General features: G+C 43.2%; 1 protein-coding gene across 1 annotated transcript in view; it reads right to left on the reverse strand.

The window, feature by feature from the left end:
- Window positions 1–21,724, reverse strand: part of naaladl2 (N-acetylated alpha-linked acidic dipeptidase like 2) — a gene marked incomplete at both ends in the record, with an annotated part of 270,383 nt that overhangs the window by 72,942 nt on the left and 175,717 nt on the right. The window contains 1 exon segment of the mRNA XM_080506621.1: window positions 669–758. Within this exon segment, the coding sequence (XP_080362747.1) occupies window positions 669–758 (90 nt within the window).

Here is a 21,724-nt window from a genome sequence, read left to right on the forward strand (position 1 = left end):
GTTCATTTCCAGTCCACCTGATGGAGTCAGAAAATAAACTGGTTGAAGAAGCTTCATTTCGCCGTCACGACGTATACGAGTGGTTTCCTTCCAACAAAAACAAGCAACAGTGCCACCTTGTGGCCCGGCAGACTAACAACCTCGTTTTCCGTGTCTGTCTTTGTCGTGTAAATGTAAAAACTTGTCGGAAGCTATTGCTCCATTGTTGTCACTTGAAACGTTGTTGTGTAAACGAGGGTAAAGACAAGTTTTCTGAACTGGCGTAAAAAAAAAAAATCTTCGGTTTATTTGCACCACAGCCGTAGCAAGTAGTTTTTCCTTGCACATGCTCAATGGAGCTAATCAGAGAAATGTTGACGACACATTCTCCTGGAGTTGGTACTTTTATTTTGACAGTCACTGTAATAACAATCCAACTTGGTGGTCTGTCCACGAGAAACAAAAAAAGGTTTTGATTGAAAAATAAATGGAGAACTGTCGTTTTGGTTTAACGAAAACTCAAAACTGTGGAAAATAATAGATTGGAAAAAAGAAGATTCCTTGTCTGCTGCAATGGATTATTAAAGCAATACCAGCCCGTCAGGCTAAATCCCAGCGTTTCTCTCATGGAGGTTTTTAAAAGGTGTCAAGGCACCAGGACTGCTGTGTGTCTCCATTACGATTCCTACCTTAGCGACGGTCTCGTGGAATTTGAAGAGTGGGTCCAAGGTTTCGGGCGACTCCGTAGGAAACTGGGCCTCCGCGAGGAAACTGGTGGTCTGAAAGAGAATCGAGATGGAAATGATCACCGCCGACACAGACGCCAGAGAGGACGGGCGACGTCCGCAGCTTAAATATTCTTTAATATTCATGAAAACCCACAAAATTCAACTCCGCTGCTCTAAGGAACGTCACAGGAAGTCCTTCCTCCCCACGGCAATAAGACTTTTTAACTCTTCGACCTCCGTCAGAGCCTCAATCACCACCTGGACTAAATTACATTGATACTTATATTATATCATATATTTCATCTGGCATATTGCATGTGCATATACATATATTTATACATGTGCAAGTACACTATTACCATTGGTATTATTATTATTATTATTATTATTATTATTATTATTGATATATATATTGTTATTGTTTGTTATTTTATTGCTACCATATTGTTATTGTTATATTATTGCTACCATTATTAGTAGTACTATACATGAGTATTATACACTATTTCACACTGTTATTATCTGTATTATTGTTATTATTATTATATAATACCTACTTCTAATGGCTCTGCCACTGCACCTTACTATTTATTTATCTTGCTTTTACCTCGTGATTATTTCTAAGTGCCCATGTTCCGTTCTGTGTTTTACTTTATGTCTTATACCCAGATATTTTTGATATTTTAATTTTTTTACTTTTATTTCTATTCTATTGTATTTTATAATATTCGTATGTACCAGATTGCTGCAACAAGACAATTTCCCTTTGGGGATGAATAAAGTAATTATCCATCCATCCATCTATCTATCTATCTATCTAAAAGTAAGACAGGCCGTACATTTTATTTACACAAACCTGACTGCTAATTTGCGGCAGGAGAAAAGCACTCCGGGTGAAAAGCACTCCGAAGGTGTGTGTCAGAGGTTACCTGGCCTCACATAACAAGTACGCACAGCGCAGTGCGTACATAGTATACGGCACGCCGCTCGTATGCCGGAGCTCCGGTGCGTCCTTTAAATAAGTGCTTCCCTACTTCTCAGTATCTTGGGATTGAAATTACTTCCACCACTTGGAACCCATCAAAACCCACTTGACTTTTCCTGTGATTTTTTTCTTTTTCAACCAAAGTGTTGAACACTAAAGACTGAATTATGCTTCCCACAGGGGAGAGACATTGCCGAAATTAGACGTGCGGAATCAGCACGAGGGTTGGTCTTTTGTACGACCGCGCGGCTACCGCTGCCAGACTGCAGGGGGCAGTGCAGCGCAAACGCACGGCGGCGGCGGCGACGCTCCTCCAAAACCGACAGGTGATCCGGCGAGCGGACGCTCAAATGATTCTCCCCCCCCGACTCCAAGGGGAAGAAAACGCGGGACTTTATTGAATTTGCAATTCAACGCCGTGTTTTTTAATGAATTATTGAACAAGTGACATGTTTTTGTTTGTCGGAAACTGTGGCAAAGAAAATAAAATATCAAGAAAAGGGGGGGAAAAAATGCCTCGTATCTGTGTTTCATTCATAATTGAGGCATCAGCTCCATTACATGCAGCGTCCTTTGTTTTGGTTCTGGATATTTTCCAGCGCGTCAACAACAACAACAACAACGTAAGGTGAGCTCACTGAAGACGTTGATTATCCACTGGGAATTAGCAGATGAAGTCAAATAATCTGTAACATACACACTTTAACTTGTACACTGTCTACTTAATTGACAATAATAATAATGTATTTATTTATTTATTTGTTCATGTTATTTCATGCCATTTCACTATATATATATATATATATATATATATTTATCATCCATACATGAAGAAAAAGGAACAGAGAGAAGATTAATCTTGTGTTCTCTGTTCCTATTAGCAACTTTACAACAAAATCAAATCAATGTGATTCCCCATCCTTCCCCCCCGACTCCTCACCACGTCACAATACATAACAACAAAAGCCTCCTTTTGTCTGACAGTTCAACACTTACAGTCAAAAAATGTTTTTTCAATTCTTTTCATAGTCTCTCAGAAGTTTCTCTTTGTACATTTTCTTAAATTCGTAAACATTTGAACAACATTTAAATTCCAACACTTAAAGAGTTCCACAGTTTTCCTCCATAAACAGACGGACATTTCTGTTTCAACGACGTCCGTGCAAACTTTGTTCTGAAAATTATGTTTTCTCCTCTGGCAAACGGTTTGTGCAACAAAATTATTTTGAACATTCTAATTAAATTATGCAAAGAATTCGCCCACTTCTGTTAATAGAGTATCTCTGCTCTGGTCTATTCGTGCAATAATGTAAATATAAAGTATGTGAAATAATGTGTGTGAATTGAACCGGCTTCACTTTTAAATAAATAAAAAATTTTTTTGGAGAGGAACTATTAAAAAAAAAAAAAAAAAAATCTCTGAATCTTCCCCGAGCGAGCGAGCGTGAAGCAGACAGCTAATAGACGCTACCTCGGGGCTAACCCCCCCCCCCCCCCCCACGCCCTTCGGTTTATCCACTCGTCGCAGTTTACACAGTTTCTATTGAAAAAAACAAAAATAAAACCGCGGCGAACAATCGTCGGAGTGAAGAGTCTCCACCGGGGGGCGCTGCTGAGGCGTATCGATCGTCACCGTCGTCACTCAGTTGCGCTTCGTCGTCAACGTCTTCTACACATTCCGACGCGGGGAGAAAGTTTTGCTTATTTTTTTTAAATCAACCCCGTGTGCCACTTCTCTCAACACGCACGTGAATTATTGAACGCCGACATCTGCCACGGAATATGGCCGTGTTGCCGGCGTCAAGCTGCACGTGGGGGCGAGGCTCCTCGGTGGGGAGCGCGGCTGCCGACCCGTACGGCGAGGGGGGGGAAGGGGGGGGAAGATTTAGACGGGGACACATCTGTCATGTGCTGGTGGCACGGCCATCAAGCGGTGCGTGTGAACCTGGAAGATTCACTCCGCTGTCAGTCTCCGCTTCTTTACGACTACTTATTGTGATGAGTGGTTAAAAAAAAAAAAAAAAAAAGGGGTCGGCATGGTGACGCAGTGATGGAGACGCACAGACACGTTTCTAGGACGTGAAGACAAATTAAGTTGCAGTGGAAATGGGAAGAACAACAAGCCCGAGGAGCAAATGATCATTTCTAAGTTGGAGAGGAGGCACCAAAAAAAAAAAAAAAAAAAAAAAAAGCACTCACCAACATAATGGATCCGAGGAAAACAAAGACACACTTCATTAAGCTGTGTGCGCCGCCATGCAGGAGTATTATCATTTCTTTTTTTTTTCTTTTTTTTTTGTAATATATTTCCCCAAACAGATTGTTGTTGCCTTTGTTAAATGCTGCATGCCCACGATATAGAGCCCCGTATATACATTAGTGTTATGAAAACAGAAGTGCACTAATGCACCGCTGATTGATTCAGAAACCAATTAATAAAACAGTCACTTACAGCGGTACAACTGAGGACACTAACAGGATTGCCCCGCGGTTCGTCTCGTTACGCAGCGCTCTGGTAAAATACATGCCGAAACTGCTAAACTGGTTTTTCACAACATAACACAGAAAAAACAAACCGTTATCAAATACTTGCTATCTCGTTTTAACAAGCCGAGTTATGGAGGGGTGGAAAAAAAAAAACCCTTGATCAGTTTTAATTAGTTGTTTTTATAAAGTATAATCTCGAGTCTTTGTTCATCCAAACATCGGTGACGCGTATAAGCGCCGCCTAGTGGGTGGTACCAGAACTGCACCCAGGGAAAAATTGAAAAAGAACCCTGACGCGACATGAAAAATAGAGTTTAAGTTAAATAAATAAATAAATACATTATTGCTTGTCCACTCACTGTGTATTGTCAAAACCGGTGACTAATGAAGTGAGAGGACTCGTCCCATCGAGTTGACAGTGTGATATCAAAACATATCAAAAATATGGACGACTTGTATACATATATGTATATACAAAAACTTTGTATGCCTTAAAACGGAAGTTAAGTGAGGTTTTAAACTTAGCGGGTGCTGTTTGTTTACGTAACAAATCCCCACGCACGCGCAGCAGAAAACAATGGCTCTAAGCACCAATAAGGGGAGTAAACATTATTGTGGACAAACGTCCAAGTTGGATTGTTGTTATGGTGACTGTCAAAATAAAAGTCCCCGGAGAATATGCGAGTCATGACACTCCAGAGCAGGGGTGTCAAACATGCGGCCCGCCAGAGGATCTAATCCGGCCGCCACGTGATTTTTTAATTTTATTTTAAAGTATAAATATGAAAACCGACAGAGGCTGTTCAAAAAACACTAAATTGGCCAAATTGACATTCAAAACATTCAAACCCGCCCTTGGTCAGAATTAATTAATGCATCGGTGGAGGTCACACAACGCAACACCTTTCACAATAAAGGTGTCCAATTTATGTGAAGCGATACTTTAGACACGTAAAGTCAAAAAACTTTCCAGATGATGACAAATTGTTTTAATCCTGAATAAAAATTTGATATCTAGACACAGGTGACTGAGGGTTTTTTTTTTTTTTTAGCAAATATATATATATACTCCAGGTGGCGCTCTGGGTTCAAAGATAGAGACTGAAGGACTGGCGATTAAGTGAGTTTTCAAACATTTGGTGAACATCACTGCTAGGTACCACGGCAGCGTTTGAGTCGTCTCCACGGAAACGGAGCCCGAGAATTTCCCCTCGTTTCCACTTGAGACAGAATCAGGGCATTTTTTTTGTCACAACAAAAGTCTTGTGTTTTTCATTTAAAAATGGCTGTCGTGGTTTAAAACAGACAAAGGACAAAACAAGGAAAAAAAATCTGTATCATACCCCTCATCTCATTGACGACCTCATACGTGACCCCCCCCAGCCCCCCCCCCCCCCCCCCGGCTCCCAGCTGCTGCTCCTGCCCACACAGCACAGTTCAGCGCACACAAAGCGCCAAGTAGCGCGCCGGCTATTTGTACTTCACAGGGTCACGACGAAGGGCCTGCAGAGGAGCGGAGCTTTTAAAAACAAGAGGGCGACGGCGCGGATCAAAGACACCTGAGTCTCGTTCACGCGGCGCTGAGAGCCCTTTGTACTGCTTATCTGCAGCGGACCCCCTTCTCCCAGCCTTCATCTCGGCACTCCGCTGCCATTAATCCTCCTCCTTTCTCTCAAGAACTTACTCGACGTCATTTTGACCCCGAAGAACTCCCGAGCTCTTCTGCTCAGTCCCTTTCCGCGGTGAGTCGACGGCTGAACGAGGGTTTTCGGGGTTGGCTTGCGGGAGACGTTTGTGCAGCGTCAGTTTAACATCTGCCGTCTAAAAGACGGTCTCTTAAAGGTGTACAGGAGGATTTTCTTTTCCCGGGTGGATCATCAAGACTATTGGTCCTCCCAATTGTCAATCATTCTGGTGATCTATTACGTCAGGCCGTCGTACGTGCTCGTCCCCAGGTAGCGTGGATCTATTAGTTTTCACTTTCTGCGCATGCCTTTAAGCTAGCTCGCAGTTCTCACCGGGTACTTTGAAAATGGCAGAGGGTCGCAAGAGAACAAGTGTCTTCGAAGTGTATGAGAAGAAGAGAAAGGCTTCGGAAGAGAGAAACAAGAGTGTTTTTGGGAGATTCTTTCACACGATGGCGCTGAAAGCCCAGGTTGGGCTTCCCACTGACGCTTCAGTCACCAAGTTTCTACTCCACAGGTAAAGTTTGGCATTCTATTTGGAGAAATCTATTTCAAATCACTTCCAGTAAAAGTTATCTAGGTCTATATTGTAACTTCCCAGGGTTGATTGTGACTTGTAAACAGAGCGTGCACGAGGAGAACTGGGCTCGTGCACGTGTCTCGCACACGTTTTCGTAGGCGTTCCGTCTCGGGAGCAGGTAGAGCGTTGCGCATGTGCATTTTTTCAAAAGGTGGAGAGGGCGGTTCTTTCCTAAAATTCGGGAAAATCCTCCTGTATACCTTTAAACTGATGGTTCGCAACCTTGATTGAACCTCGTATGTGAACACACCATAAGAGCTACGATGTAAACAGAAACATACAATTAGCAACTCTTAACAGCGTGTTTACCCTTAACCGTTTGCTATAATCGTTGCCTTAAATGAAATACATTTACCTTACATAACAATGAAACTTAAAGGTATACAGGAGGATTTTCCCGAATTTTAGGAAAGAACCGCCCTCTCCACCTTTTGAAAAAAATGCACATGCGCAACGCTGTACCTGCTCCCGAGACGGAACGCCTGCTAAAACGCGTGCGAGACACGTGCACGAGCCCAGTTCTCCTCGTGCACGCTCTGTTTACAAGTCACAAGTCGGCATCGCTCACACAAGCTCACTTTGCAAGAAGATTTGCACTTTTTCCACGATGTCAGACTCGCCACCGGTAAGTGAAAGTCTATTTACGACAAGCAAAATTTTTTAAAAGAATATGTGTAAAGCCAACCGTTAAGCGCGCATGCGCAGAAAGTGAAAACTAATCCACGCTACCCGGGGACGAGCACGTACCACGGCCTGAATGGATCACCAGAATGATTGACAATTGGGAGGACCAATAGTTTTGATGATCCACCCGGAAATAGAAGATCCTCCTGTACACCTTTAAACATTGAAGTCACATTGTGGTAAACCGACTTGTACTAAAACGCAATAGCACCCTCTAGTGGTAAGAAAATTACTATAACATGAGGTCTGTAAAATGAAAGAAACATACATTGAACAAACTTAATATGAACCTTGTCTCCTTCTAAACCGGGTGCTATTGAAATGTAGTCACCGATAAACTTCTCCTTAAACTAAATTCTTAACCTTTACAGAGCACACAGACGTCTGCGGTGTTTTCTTCTGTTTACGACAGTCGCTTCCGACTTACGGCACTTGCAAGTCATTTCAAAATAAAAGCATACATAATATACTGTCATTATCAACTTAAGACAAACTCAAAAAATTGCACAATGAACATAACTCAAGTTCATTTACAGTCAGAGTATCGATGCCGGAAAACAAATCCCGGGCCTCTTTCATGTCGCGTAAGCGTTTATTTCTAAGAATGACTGTTTCTACATCACACCATCGTATGTGCTCAGTCACAACGGTGCTGGAAAACCAAACCTGATTCTCGGTCCGTTCCCGTGTTCGGACTTTGTTTCCAGCTGCTAATGGATTTCCCCAGGCCCGCGCCTCCCTACACGCAGAACACGCGCCGTGCGTAGGGCCCCGCCACTCATGGCGGGCCCCATTTTGCGCAAGTGAATTGAATTTCCATCGGGATCAATAAAGTATCATCATTCTCTGCAAGTGCGCAAAGGATGCGTCGAGCACCGCCACCAAGTCAGCCCGAGGCCGGAGAGAGAGAGAGAAGAAAAAGAGACGCAATGATTGAAAGTGCGAAGCGTCACCATCTGACCAATCAGAGGTCAGACGGGCCGGCAGGCAGTTGTTTCCAGGTAGAGAGTAGAGAGAGAGAGAGTAGAGAGAGCGAGAGAGTAGAGAGTAGAGCGAGTAGAGAGAGAGAGTAGAGAAAGAGAGAGTAGAGAGTAGGGAGAGAGAGGAGAGAGTAGAGAGTAGAGAAAGAGAGAGTAGAGAGAGAAGAGAGTAGAGAGAGTAGAGAGTAGAGAGAGTAGAGCGAGTAGAGAGAGAGTAGAGAAAGAGAGAGTAGAGAGTAGAGAGAGAGAGTAGAGAAAGAGAGAGTAGAGAGAATAGAGAGAGAGAGTAGAGAAAGAGAGAGTAGAGAGAGAGAGTAGAGAGTAGAGAGAGTAGAGAGTAGAGAAAGAGAGAGTAGAGAGTAGAGAGAGTAGAGAAAGAGAGAGTAGAGAGTAGAGAGAGAGTGAGAGAGAGAGAGAGAGTAGAGAGAGAGTAGAGAGTAGAGAAAGAGAGTAGAGAGTAGAGAGAGTAGAGAAAGAGAGAGTAGAGAGTAGAGAGAGAGTGAGATAGAGAGAGAGAGAGAGAGAGTAGAGAGTAGAGAGAGTAGAGAGAGAGAGAGAGTAGAGAGAGAGAGAGAGTAGAGAGAGAGAGATGGCTTCCAAACGTCAATACGATTCGGGAGCTAGCAAAAGAAAGAAAAAGTCCAAACAGTCAGAGGCTCATGCTTCACCTGAAGGTGGGATGTTGTTGAAATAAAAAAGAAAAAACTTTGTTTTATGCCACAAAGTTTTTTCAGACGTGTGCATCTGTAAAGTTCTTGTTCCACTTTTGATCTGTAAAGTTCTTGTTCCACTGTTGATCTATAAAGTTCTTATTCCACTGTTGATAGAGGCTGTTCATTTGATTCGTTAGTAATTGTAATTTATTATTATTATTATTATTATTATTATTATTATTATGTTATTGGAAGGGGGGCCCCCAAAATAAAATCCTGCTTAGGGCCCCCACCCTGGATTTTCCCATCCTTGGCCATCCTTGGATGCCTTGGCCTGCTTAGGAAAGACAGTTTTATGTTTTTTGTTTTTTTTTTGTTTTTTTTAATAAAACCTTGTATACGATCTCCTGAGTCGTGACACATACTATAGCCGAGTCTGCTTCGGCACTTCACCGCCATTAAATTCTTCAGTAAATACGTGTGTCATCCTCGTTTAGATCCCCTTGAGGATATGAGGGTATCTATTTTTAATATAAGAGGAAGACCAGTTAAAGTGGCAGTCATCGATAGTTTCTCGTGTGCATGATCTGACCGGAATATTTCCCGTGTGTCTGAATATCGATCAGCAGTGTGAAACCGGAGCCGCTTCGCTGACTGCGATCATCTGCGGCTCGTCGTGATCACATCGGACCGATCCATCCGCCACCTGAGGTCCTTGTTCTAACGCTTCAAATGTCTTTTTACTGCAAATGTGCCCGTTTTTTATGTTCCCCTTGTTGTATGTCGGATGCCGAATATGTGAACTTTCCTCAGGATCACTCAAGTGTCCGTCTGTCTGATGTGAGTGACGGGACTAAATCGTGTTGCATCAGCAGCCAACGCCGGGTTTGGGAGAAAACAGATTAGCACACCAAATGGATTGTCGAAGGCTGTTATGAAGCACAACAGAGTTTTCTTTTGATGCCGTGAGAGTTGCATATTGAATTCCCCACACAAACACCCCCAAGGTTGTACGGCTCTTCAGGGACGGATCGATATCGGCTTACGCTGCCCACAGCCTCATATCATCATCTGGCCCTCTGGTGAAAGAAGCTGATCAATGTCTCTCAGCCTCAGAAGGAGGGCCAGATTTGTGTGGTCGCTGAAAAAAAAAAATCTATCGGCGCTACAGCCTCAGTGGGTTCCGATCAGTGTCGGGTCTGCGTTCTGGACCCCGAACCAAAGCACGTCGTGATCAAAATCATTCAAGGTCTGCAAGTCTGTCATCAGATCTCAAGCTCCAATAGAAAATCCAATATTGATAGCCCACCGAGTGGACGCGGCTTCATTTTGATTGATGGAAAAAATACAGAGAGGTTATGTTTGCAGTGAAGCATCATTGACGGTGGGGAAAAAAGGAGAAAAGAACCAGGGTCAGTGTCGACGAAGTGAGAGTACCACAGTGGACTTTAAGACAGAATTAATAAAAAGGGGATATGAGTAATTCGATGGAGGACATGCCCGGAGGAACAAGAAATGATGAAATCAAGAGGGAAACAATCAGACGCCATCGATTCCTCCGCAGCGGCAATCGTTTGATTTTCTCCCGCCGCTCTTTGATGCTGCAAACGAGACTCGCTTCGTCTCACGTGGATGAGTCCACTGTGAAAGTGTAGCCCCATTAGAGCACTTCCGTTTGTGTGCGTTTGATTTATCTTGGACAATACTGAGATGTAGGGCAGAAAGTCACAATACATCCGCTAAACACAACAAGATGGGGGCGATGCACCATTTAATGGTTCCTTAATGGTTCCAAGGCTCGGAATGCAGCTTTATTCTGTAACACTGGATTTCGTCCCGCTTGCTTTTCTATTGCTAACATATCATTTTTGTGCCTTCAGGGGAAAGAAACCCCATAATGGAAGCTTGGCTGCAGTTCCAGGAACCACCTGTAGGAAATAACCAACGACAGGAAACGGGCTGAGGTCCTAGCTTCCTTTAACGCAAAGTAAAACGCACAAGATGGGAGCACACACACAATCCCAGACTTGTCTTCAGACTGTAAGAGAAAGTTAAAACACTCCGTGCATTTTTTTGTGTTTCAGTTTTAGAAAAGTTTTACATTCACACAGCAACAAAAACAAAGTCCGTTTACACAGAAACGGCAGAAACACTAACGACGCAGTTGGCACGTCGGGCCACTAGTGGGCGCTGCTGTTTGTTTTTGTAACGAAACCACGCACGCACACACACACACACACACACGCGCACACGCACACACACACACACGTAGAGAAGAATTCGCTATAAACAATGACAATGGGAGTAAACCGACATTCTAGTGGGCAGACCACCGAGCTAGATTGTTATCACAGTGGCTGTCAAAATAAAAGCACCAAGTCTCTACTGAGCATGTGCAGAAGGACTACAGCGTTGGGGTGTTCACGCGTCTTAGCAGCATTTCCACTGTCAACACGGAGACAGAACCGGGGCGTTTTCCAAAAGTTGCCCTTTTGTCTATTTCCTCAGTCGGAATGTTTTCAAAAAGTTCCCCCAGCAAATACGTTTTCGGTGGCTCTGTGTATCGTTGTCATGTAAACGTACACCCAAAACAAAACAAAGGTTTTGTGTTTTCACTTGAAAATCTTTGATATTACAAATAAAATGCGCCTATCAAGCGTCACTTCCAAAAATAGATTATTATTTTGTGACCAACATGTCACTTTATTAATCAGGTGGCTTAATTGACAACTAGGTAAATGCCACGTTGAAAACTTGTCAATTAAAAATATGTTAAGCTTTACAACCGTCAGAAAATGATGCGAAACTTCAGTAGTAATTTAATCATCCCTTCCTCAAACCGCCTGTTGAACCCCAGGAAACGTCACGGGGACTTGGAAACAGAAGTAGAGCATTCTGAAGAAAAAAAAAAAAATCGTTCAAAATTGGATTCAATAAAGACCAGCAGAGTCACACTAAGTATAAAAAGATGGTTGACAGCATGTCAGCCCCACTAAAACGAAATATGGCTTCCTGTCCACGGCGACAGCGTTCTATAGTTCCAAAGGGGGGAGCAAGACGTCTGCATTACCCGACGTCGACAAAACAAAAAGAAGCTTCCTTGTCCTCGTCCCCCGCCTCTCTTGACGTGTGCAGCCGATGGTCTTCACTGGAGTGAAGTCTTTTCCACGGGAGAGCCCAGAGAGTCAGTTAAAGACCAGGTCAATAACACCACGGACCAGTTTATTGATAGATTAGGTTGCCTTTTATACTCCAAGGAGCAAGAGTCTATAAAATGTTGGATTAAGGCCAGAACTAGATTCCAGCTATTAGCATAAATGTAAGCAATGATTCAGACGCGGAACAACTTGGTTCGGAGGATTCAGATGCAGAGAAACAATCAGTTTTCACCGCTCTCTTTGGAAACCCCGTCTCCGTATAGACGGCGGAAACGCGGCCACTGGTTAACTAGTTCTTCCGCACATGCTCAGTAGATGTCATTAACTTCCTATGGGGGAACGATCTGTTGTCGACAATGATTCCCTGTGTGTGATCGACGCTGGTAACCTGCCCTATGGTTTGTTTAACGTCAGCCGGCGCTGCAGTTTGTGGAGAGCGGACGTCCCTTTGATCTTCGGTTTTCCTTTCATCAGAGGTTTTACTGCATCTCGTAATGGCACTTTCCAAATGTGCTCTGATAAAACCACCCCTGTCAAGTGACATCACTCTTCGGCAGAACCGCTAATTAGCTAAAGTAATCTGAGCCGTAAGGGGATTTTTAAAAAATGTTTTTTATTAAAAAACATGGCAGCGGCAACACTGAAGCACATCGTGCTCTAAACTAGCGAGGTCTGGTTTTCTGATTGTATTAAGGATTGAAGGGATGAATGATGGTTTCTTCACTCAGCGACGCCGAAGGAAAATGATTATAAGTGGATCTAAGTGCATCATAAGTGGATGATAAGTGGTCCGGGTTTGCCATTAAAATGTTGCAAATGTGCCGTTAACTCTATATTTACACCAAGGCTGCAGAAAGGGTGGCGTGCATCCATTATACACGTTGCTCATGCGCACCACTGGAAGCAGGCCGGGAAGAGTTATTTTAATGTGAAGGAGGCAAATCTGCAGCTACTCCGTGATATTATCATGCTGTGAGCGCCGCAGGTCTAAAGACATATTAGAGTCCAGCGAACGTTGGTTGTACTAAAATGTTTCTTCTAAAAAATCTGCAATCAGCACTATGAGTTCCGAGAAACATTTTCCAGAAGCGACTGAGATTCAAGTCGAGGAGTTAATGAGATATCGCCGATACCACTTTTAACGTGCTCTGATACAAGTACTTTTTTTAAAATGCCAGTGCAAATGCATGAATGTTTAGTTTCCATTCGATGCTTTAAAATGTCAGCATCTTTAACCCACATTGAAATGTTCACCGTATAATTTTCGTTCAACATATCTGATAAATAAATAAATGAATATCAGTATTAAACTGTATTCTGTAGGTTTTTAGCATTCCAATGGTTCCAAAACAATCTTTAAACTCTCCTCCTCCCATAATAGGTGAGACTTCTGCACAGAGAATAAAGCAAGACACTGAAGTCGTGTCCCACTGTGCTCCGGAGGACAGGCCCTCAATGCTGCACTGCAAGAGAGCAAAGGAAGGAAGGAAGGAAGGGAACTTTACATTAAACAGCCCAACTTCAATAGCAACAGAAAGACACTTTCGATTTGAATCTTTTTTTTTTTCCCCTAGACAGAGTGAGGAAAAATCTTCAAGAAGATATTTTTTTTTAAGGCCAGAGCTTAGTGAATGTGTAATTTGTGCCAATGAGGCAGAACTCAGAAGTCTTTGAGCATAAATAATGTTTCCCTTTGCTCAGACTCACTGCGAGCCGCCAAACGCCGTGGAAATGTAGGAAACTGAAAGTCCAGGTTACAAAATGATGGATGGGGTTTTTTGGGGTATGTAGGATATAAAGCTGATATGATAGAGTGGTGGACGTCATTAGTACAAGTACACTATTACCATTGGTATTATTATTATTATTATTATTATAACTGATATATATATATTGTTATTTTATTGCTACCATTATTAGTAGTACTATACATGAGTATTATACACTATTACACAGTTATTATCTGTATTATTGTTATTATTATTATATAATACCTACTTCTAATGGCTCTGCCACTGCACCTTACTATTTATTTATCTTGCTTTTATCTCCTGCTTATTTCTAAGTGCCCATGTTCCATTCTGTGTTTTACTTTATGTCTTGTACCCAGATATTTTTACATTTTACTTTTATTTCTATTCTATTGTATTTTATAATATTCGTATGTACCAGATTGCTGCAACAAGACAATTTCCCTTCGGGGATGAATAAAGTAATTATCTATCTATCTATCTATCACAATGTGGTTTTTTTGTTGTTGTGTTGTGGCGTTTTGCCACAACACAACAACAAAAAGCCACCAACAACCTCACACATGAGCTCATAGGCTCATTAAAGCCTTTCCATTCATGTCCAGCAAAACATGTGAAGAGTACTTTTCTCCATGCCTACTGTTGTCAGGGTTGCGCAATAAGACAAAACAACACCGTAATAATTCTTTGATGAGTTTTGGAATTTATCGTCTTCTTCCATCAAGACACCTGATCACCATCAACAGATCAAAGTTGATCTTTCTGCAGGTTCATGTTGACACCCTTCTCAGTTTCGGGGTTTGTCAATGGTATACAACACAACATGGACGCCACTCCACTTCCGTGTTCGTCGGCTGCAGAATCCAGACGGACCGGACTGACGAAGTCCTAATGGAACTCCCACGTGGCGGACTTGTAGATCCAAGCGCTATGAATAATAATACAGCCGCCGTGGGTTTAATAATACTGAAGGTGGTGAAGGAGTGAGGTTTTAGAGGACAACTGAGTAAAAAAAACAAAAAGGCAATATCATGTAGTGGCCATTACAGGAGATTTGTTGGGTGATGATACTGATAGAATCCCTCTGCAATCATCGACCATCCATCCGACTAAACACACCCTACCTGTAGGAAAGCGGTGCAGAGGACAACACCAGATCTTTCCCAATAATGTGACAGAAAGGCAGGCGCGTAGACGGCAATAACTCAGCGAAAGGGTTATTTTAGGTCGTTGCTTATGCCATCGTATTGCTTCCAGTTGCCTGTATGACAGAACCACTCGACCGCAGACTTGGAGCCAGCGCAGACATCGGGAGGAGGCGGAAGCATAAAAGGTAGACGAAGAGGAAGAATCACACTCTTTCGTGGGTTAATGTAGTGAGTAACACGTAAAAATAAACACTCAAAGAGACATATACCCTCCAGGTGCTTGTTAAATCTCAGACTCTGGGTTTTCAAACCAGCAATGCCAAGTAAAGTCGGCTGGAGGTTTCGAGTCACAACCCAATGGGAGACATTTACGTCTAAAACAACATTAACAGAAGTCTTCCAGGCTCAGTTTATCCAAGTGTCCTGGACATCCTCGTGTCCCGGTTTGACTCGTCACACAGAAGAGGATTTACTTCGTGGAATATATCTCTGTGTGTTCAGAAATCGTGTCGGGATGCAGCCATGCCATCGGATTCCTATTGCGAAAATGCACCAAACTGAAGTTGTTGTTCCGGAGCCAGCAAGAGAAGCAGACCTCCCTTCATTCAATATGTACAGGCTCCCTGTGACAGCGGTACACAGCAAAGCAGAGACTCGCTAATTCATCAGAGACTTACCCTGGGTGGTAATGATTAATTAGACACGTAACCTGAGGCAAAGCGCAACAACAACATCAGTATTCAGGAAGCGCGCACACTCAGGCCCAAAAGAGAAGGACAGATTGCAGAGAGACTGGCGAACAACAGCGAGCGCTCCACGGGCGAGAAGTTACGTAAAGTGGAGGCGGCGCTGGCGAGGGTCAAGCACAAGCCAAAGCAAGCGGCTGGAGATATTTTTGGCCGTTGAAAGGAGACGAGGAGCAGCGTCTCCGAAGACGTACAGGAGACCCCGTCCCAGGAATCATGTGCTTCTGTTATGTAGGTCACGCAGAACTTTACATATTTGTCATTTTCAGACCGTCTTCAAAAACATAAATAAGCTAGAGCTACACTCGGTAGAGCGCAGACCTTCGACGACGCCATATTTTTTTGTGGAACCGAGAGTGAGCATTGTTCGCATTTTAGCCATTGGCGCATATCGATGCTAACTAGCCTAAGGTAGCGACATCCCTGTGTGATACACTGAGCAGGGAGCGTCTCTATAGCAACAGGCGCTGAACTCCTTTGATCTCCTGAAGTGCCTCTCTCGTCCACTTTATATTTTTGTTTTGTTTTTTTGTTGTTTAACCGGGACTCAAGACCTGTCGACTGAGAATATCAGCCATTTGGGCCGAAACCATGGAAAGTGACATGTTAGACGTGTGCTTCTTTTGATGAATTAATACAGAAATAAGTACTTTTTTGTCAAGATATACTTTGGTCTCTATGGAAACAAGCTTCCGCGATTTATGTCATATTTTGGCTCTTGTGCGAGTGTCAACACTGAATTTTTACCGACCTATCTTCTCAGGAACATACACAGAAGGGTTTTAAATTGTGTAAACAAGAGAACGGTCTAAAAATCAGATTAGCGCAGATGTAAGTAGTTTGTGAAACCGAGGGAAAAAAAAAATGTTTGTGCTTGTTTTTATGTGCACGGTATGACAATATTCTCTGAGAGCCAATTTTGGGAAATGAAAATACCTTAAATTGCTGAGCAACAACAAAATGCTTTCCTGTAATAAAACAGAAAAGGTGCCTCGTGCACCATTATTGTTCTTCAACAATCAAAGATGGCCCCCAGGCTTCTTGCTCCCGTCTGCTGCTTATTTCAGAAACTCTTTGCCTTTTGCATAAGGTTTTTTTTCCCCCCTAATCGTTGCCAAAGGTAGGGCTTATCGCCGGCTCGTCCTACAGCAGGCATCACCCGGACATCATACTGCTTATTATTAAAACATGATTGTTGGTGTCGCACCTCAGTTGAAACTGAAAATGTGGCGTTTGAAAGCGGCTAAGTTTTTGTGTTTGGGCTCTTTGTGTTCGAACCAGAAGTGCCCACAAGGGGGCGCCACCCCCAAAAGGAAGAGGTTTTGATTGTCGTCGACGCAGGAGGCTGATCTCATAAACCATCGCTAGTAAATTTAACTACGAACCGCTAACCGCTAAAGGGACCACTGTAAACGTTGAACCGTGAGTGTCTCATTTTAAACCTCCAGGGGGCGCTGCTCTGAGGCCTGGATGTGTGCGGACGCTCCACCATCAGTTTTCATTGTTATTTTGTTTTATTTTAAAGGACTGCTATGCTATCGCTATGCTATCGCTATGCTATCGCCAAGAGTGACTATCTGCAGCCAATCAGCAGCCAAACAGCCAGATCAGTCAGAATGTCTCACGTTCTCTCTGGGAGGAAGTTGCGATATGAAAAAGTGGCCAGAACTTGCTCTGTAATGGATTTTTTTAGCTAATAAATTAAAAGAATTGATTTAAGGAATTTAAGGACGAGTGGCTGCGTGAGGATACCGAGTTACCGAGTGACGACTCCTTTAATGTGGCCTGTTATTGCAACGAGAGACGAACCACCTCAACCTGCTTCTTTCAGCTGGAATCTGAGTCTCATGGACGTTTGTATGTGTAATATTTATTTACATGATCATCATCCATTCTGACCTCACATTAATACCTTAAGTTTTGCATGTCATCTCCCGCTCTTCTCCACTGAAGCTGAATAACCCGAAAAGAGGATTTAAGTCCTGATCTTGCACTGAAAAACAAAAACTCAAACACCACCGTAGTGTGACGGTGCTATTTGGAATACGGTGGGAAAAAAAAGGTAATTGTTTTCACAACTAGCTCTGCTCAGAGGTTAGCATGTTAGACATCTAATTACAATGTGTTAAAACAAACATTACCATTCGGAACACACGGCCCAGACATGACGGCAATTATGCAGAAACTGGGGGGAATTTGTTGAACACAGGGATTTTATGCGAAGTGGGCAACGCTCCCGTCTGCTGCTGTAGCTGTTTTGGCTGCTTGTAATTGTATTTTGACAGAACCTACAGTGATAGCGGGGATTGCTTTCAACGCCAAAATTCTGACAGTGATAATTCTGGTCTGTCCGGGCAGAAAAGTGGAGTCACATTGGGAGAACAACAAAGAGAGAGAGAGAGAGAGAGAGAGAGGAAACCAGCAGGCTGATGGCAGAACACGGAGAGGGAATGAAAAACGCGAGCAGGAACTCACGAAACCTATGTTTGCATGTGGGGTTTCTGAATCGTGTCCAGACTAAAACATTTCAGTCTCTGTAGGTGAAAGGTGTACAGGAGGATTTTCCCGAATTTTTGGAAAGAACCGCCCTCTCCACCTTTTGAAAAAATGCACATGCGCAACGCTCTACCTGCTCCCGAGACGGAACGCCGACTAAAACGTGTGCGAGAGACGTGCACGAGCCCAGTTCTCCCTGGTCTTGTTTCTCTCTTCCCAAGCCTTTCTCTTCTTCTCATACACTTCGAAGACACTTGTTCTCTTGCGACCCTCTGCCATTTTCAAAGTACCCGGTGAGAACTGCGAGCTAGCTTAAAGGCGTAGCTCACCATAGACACCTGAAAGCGCGCATGCGCAGAAAGTGAAAACTAATAGATCCACGCTACCTGGGGACGAGCACGTACGACGGCCTGACGTAATAGATCACCAGAATGATTGACAGTTGGGAGGACCAATAGTCTTGATGATCCACCCGGAAAAAGAACATCCTCCTGTACACCTTTAACGCCGTCTTTCACTTCTAAATAAATGTTTCTCACTTAATAGATTCCGGTAGAGTTTTGTCTTCAAGCTGACTTTGCACATTCGCTACGATTTCATGGGCTCAACAGCGCCGCCAAGTGGTTGGTTGGTTCCAATTCACCCCCTCCGTCATCCAGTGTCAGCTGGGATGGAGCACGCACACTATTCTATATCGGGGAGTTTTTTTTAAGTGAGAAATGGTTTTAAAGAAATTAAGCAACAACACATGACGAGCAAAAGCTTCCCCACACTCGGGGATAGATTTGTTTGACGACGTGACTTAAAACAAATTAGATGCAATTGGAGATATTTCAACTCAAACTCAAAAAAGTAGAAATAATTCAGGCCGAATCAAAATCATGATTAGAAAATATATTTCCCCGTGTGCAGAGAGACGCTTTGTTGAATTTGTCAAGAGTTCGTTAAGGGAACGGCTCGACGTTTGCTTTGACTTGGGATTGTTTCCGCGCTTGTTTGTTCTCAGCAGCCCTTTTCCCCCCACTCCTCGCTCTTAATTCTCCCAATCTCTTCATTTATCCCTCATTGTCTCCCGTTCGGCTGCGTTCTGCTCCCCTGCGCCCGCTGCCATTACTGCCAGGATCTGAGGGGGTTAGTGGTTGATTAGGCAGCGGCGGCGAGAAAAGCCTGGTTAATGGTCTCTATTTTTCTCAATGGGGCTTCATCACAAGGTCTGACACACACACACACACACACACACACACGCACGCACAATCTGCTGAAGACCATCGGCGTAATTCTGCTTCGAAAGCATCCAAACCCCTTAAAGATTTCTAATCTCTAAGTCTGATGGCAATGGAAGTCAAGGACAGACTCAAATGTCCTTGAAATCTCGTCTCCAGAGGAGATTCCACATCACGTCCACTTATAGTTGGTCAACTTTATCAGGCGTCCTGAAGGAATCTGGAGAATATGTAACGCAAGTTCTTTATATATATATATTCTTTAATCCGGAAGCCATCGCATTACGTTTCTCCCGTCATTGGAACTCAGAAGTCTCCTGCAGAGACGCCTGCATCCGCCATTTTTCCTGCTCTGCCTACTAATCTCACGCCTTTATTCTCCGCCCGTCCGACTGGGACGTAGAAACGAACCGACACTCAGTCCGAAAAGCTTTCCGACGAGAACCGCGGCGCTGGTCAGTGAGTGCAGACGGCGTTTTTTAAAAAACACAAGCAGAGATCGTAATAAAACGGAAATGTTCCTCAGTCTCACGGCACTTCCTGATACGCTCACATCTCTGTGGCGGTTATTTGATTCTACCCCGGGACGCCGGGACGAGAGAAGTGGGTCAAAAAACCCGAAATTGACGAATTTGAATTTGACAGTCAGAAAGCCGAAGATGGAAGGAGTGGGATTGAGAGCACGGAGGTGCTGAGATAGGGAGAGAAAAAAAAATAAAATAGAAGTTGGTGACAGTACCTGAATCAATACTGTGTTGAAATATTCATTTGGACTCTGCTGGGTTTTCCCACATGTCCGCCTCCTTCTCTGTTCTTCAATGCTTCACCGCCATGTTTGTTTTACTTTATCTGTTTTTCTTTAAAATGGGGTTTGATGCTCCTCTTGTAACTTTATTTTCATTGTTGGATTGTTAAAAAAAAAATGGGGGGGGGGGGGGTTCTCTCAACCTTTGTATATATTTACATCTTATTGATCTCTGAACGCAGACGTCCAGAAAGTTAATTTGAATAATTCTTGTTGAAAGGAAACCAAACATAAAGACTAAAATCGTTTATTCCTGAAATGTCACAAGATTTCTCATAACTGAGGCGTTTTTTGTTGTTGCAAGATGTTTATTGTTGAATTTCGAATTCTGTGAAATGTCATTGTCTCTGCTTCTTAAAAAATAAATAAACTTTCACCACCGGGAGTCACCGGTGAACCAGAGGAGCTGGTTTCGCCACCGGGAGCATCTGTGTGGCCAAAGTGAGGCGGTAACGGCTCAAAGCTGCTGCACATTCACTTTTTTAATTAAGGCAACGGCGCAAATGAAAGCTATGTCATTAGCGTGGCCGGCGTCCAGCTCAATCTGCGTTTGGGAGCGGCGCGGCGGGGAAACAACACGACCTCGTCATTAGAAACGACTTGCCTGTTGCAGAGTTCCACTCCAGTCCTCAGATGCATCGGGGGAGAGCGGGCGGACCTTTCATAACTGCAGCGTCTGCTACTGCTAATCACGATTAACTGACCCCGACTGGAAACCCTGACCCCTACTGGACAGTCAGAGGTGATGTCCAACATTTAAAAAAATTCAATGATCTTTACGTTAACAGTGTCATCTAAATATTTGATAAAATCAAAAATAGATTTTTTTATATTTATGTACTGAGCTCATAAAAAGTATTCCAGCAGGGATAAAATCACACTCCTGCCACACAAACCAACTGGACAGTCGGTATCAGGGAAACAGTCATCGGGAGTTAAGACTCCATGAAGTCGCTAATTTTGAAGGAAAAAACGATTAATTCATGTAACTGGTATGAGACCATCAATCACAAAACACATCAACCTGATCTGACCTCTGGAGGCCCAACAAGTCAAACGTAACTGCAGATATGGACAAACGTCAAAGTCTTTCCTTCTTTTGATTCTTTTGTAACTGCAAGAATTTGCCAGTCTATTCTGAAATTTACATATTAAAGTTAATCAGATATTAGATTTGCAAAAAAAAAACACATCTGTATCTGGATATCATATTTTTATTCAGGATTAAAACAATTTGTCAATCTGGAAAAAAAAATTTGAGTTTACATGTCTAAAGTATCACTTCACATAAATTGGACACCTTTATTGTGAAAGGTGTTGCGTCATGTGACCTCCACAGACGCATTAATAAATTCTGACCAAGGGCGGTTTTGAATGTCATTTTTGCCAATCTAGTGTTTTTAGATCAGCCTCTGTCAGGTTTCATATTCATACTTAAAAAATAAATAAATAAATAAATCACATGTTGGGCCGGATTAGAGCCTCTGGCGGGCCGCTTCTGGCCCCCGGGCCTCATGTTTGACACCCCTGTTTTAGTTTTCACCAACAAACGTGAAAGCGACACCGATTTCAGTGTTCCTGTGTGAACGACAGCATTTTCTGAAACTCTTCTGATGGCGCATGTGGTTTTCCTGTC

The sequence above is a fragment of the Blennius ocellaris genome (assembly GCF_963422515.1).
Source record: "Blennius ocellaris genome assembly, chromosome: 12".
Classification (NCBI taxonomy): Eukaryota; Metazoa; Chordata; class Actinopteri; order Blenniiformes; family Blenniidae; genus Blennius; species Blennius ocellaris.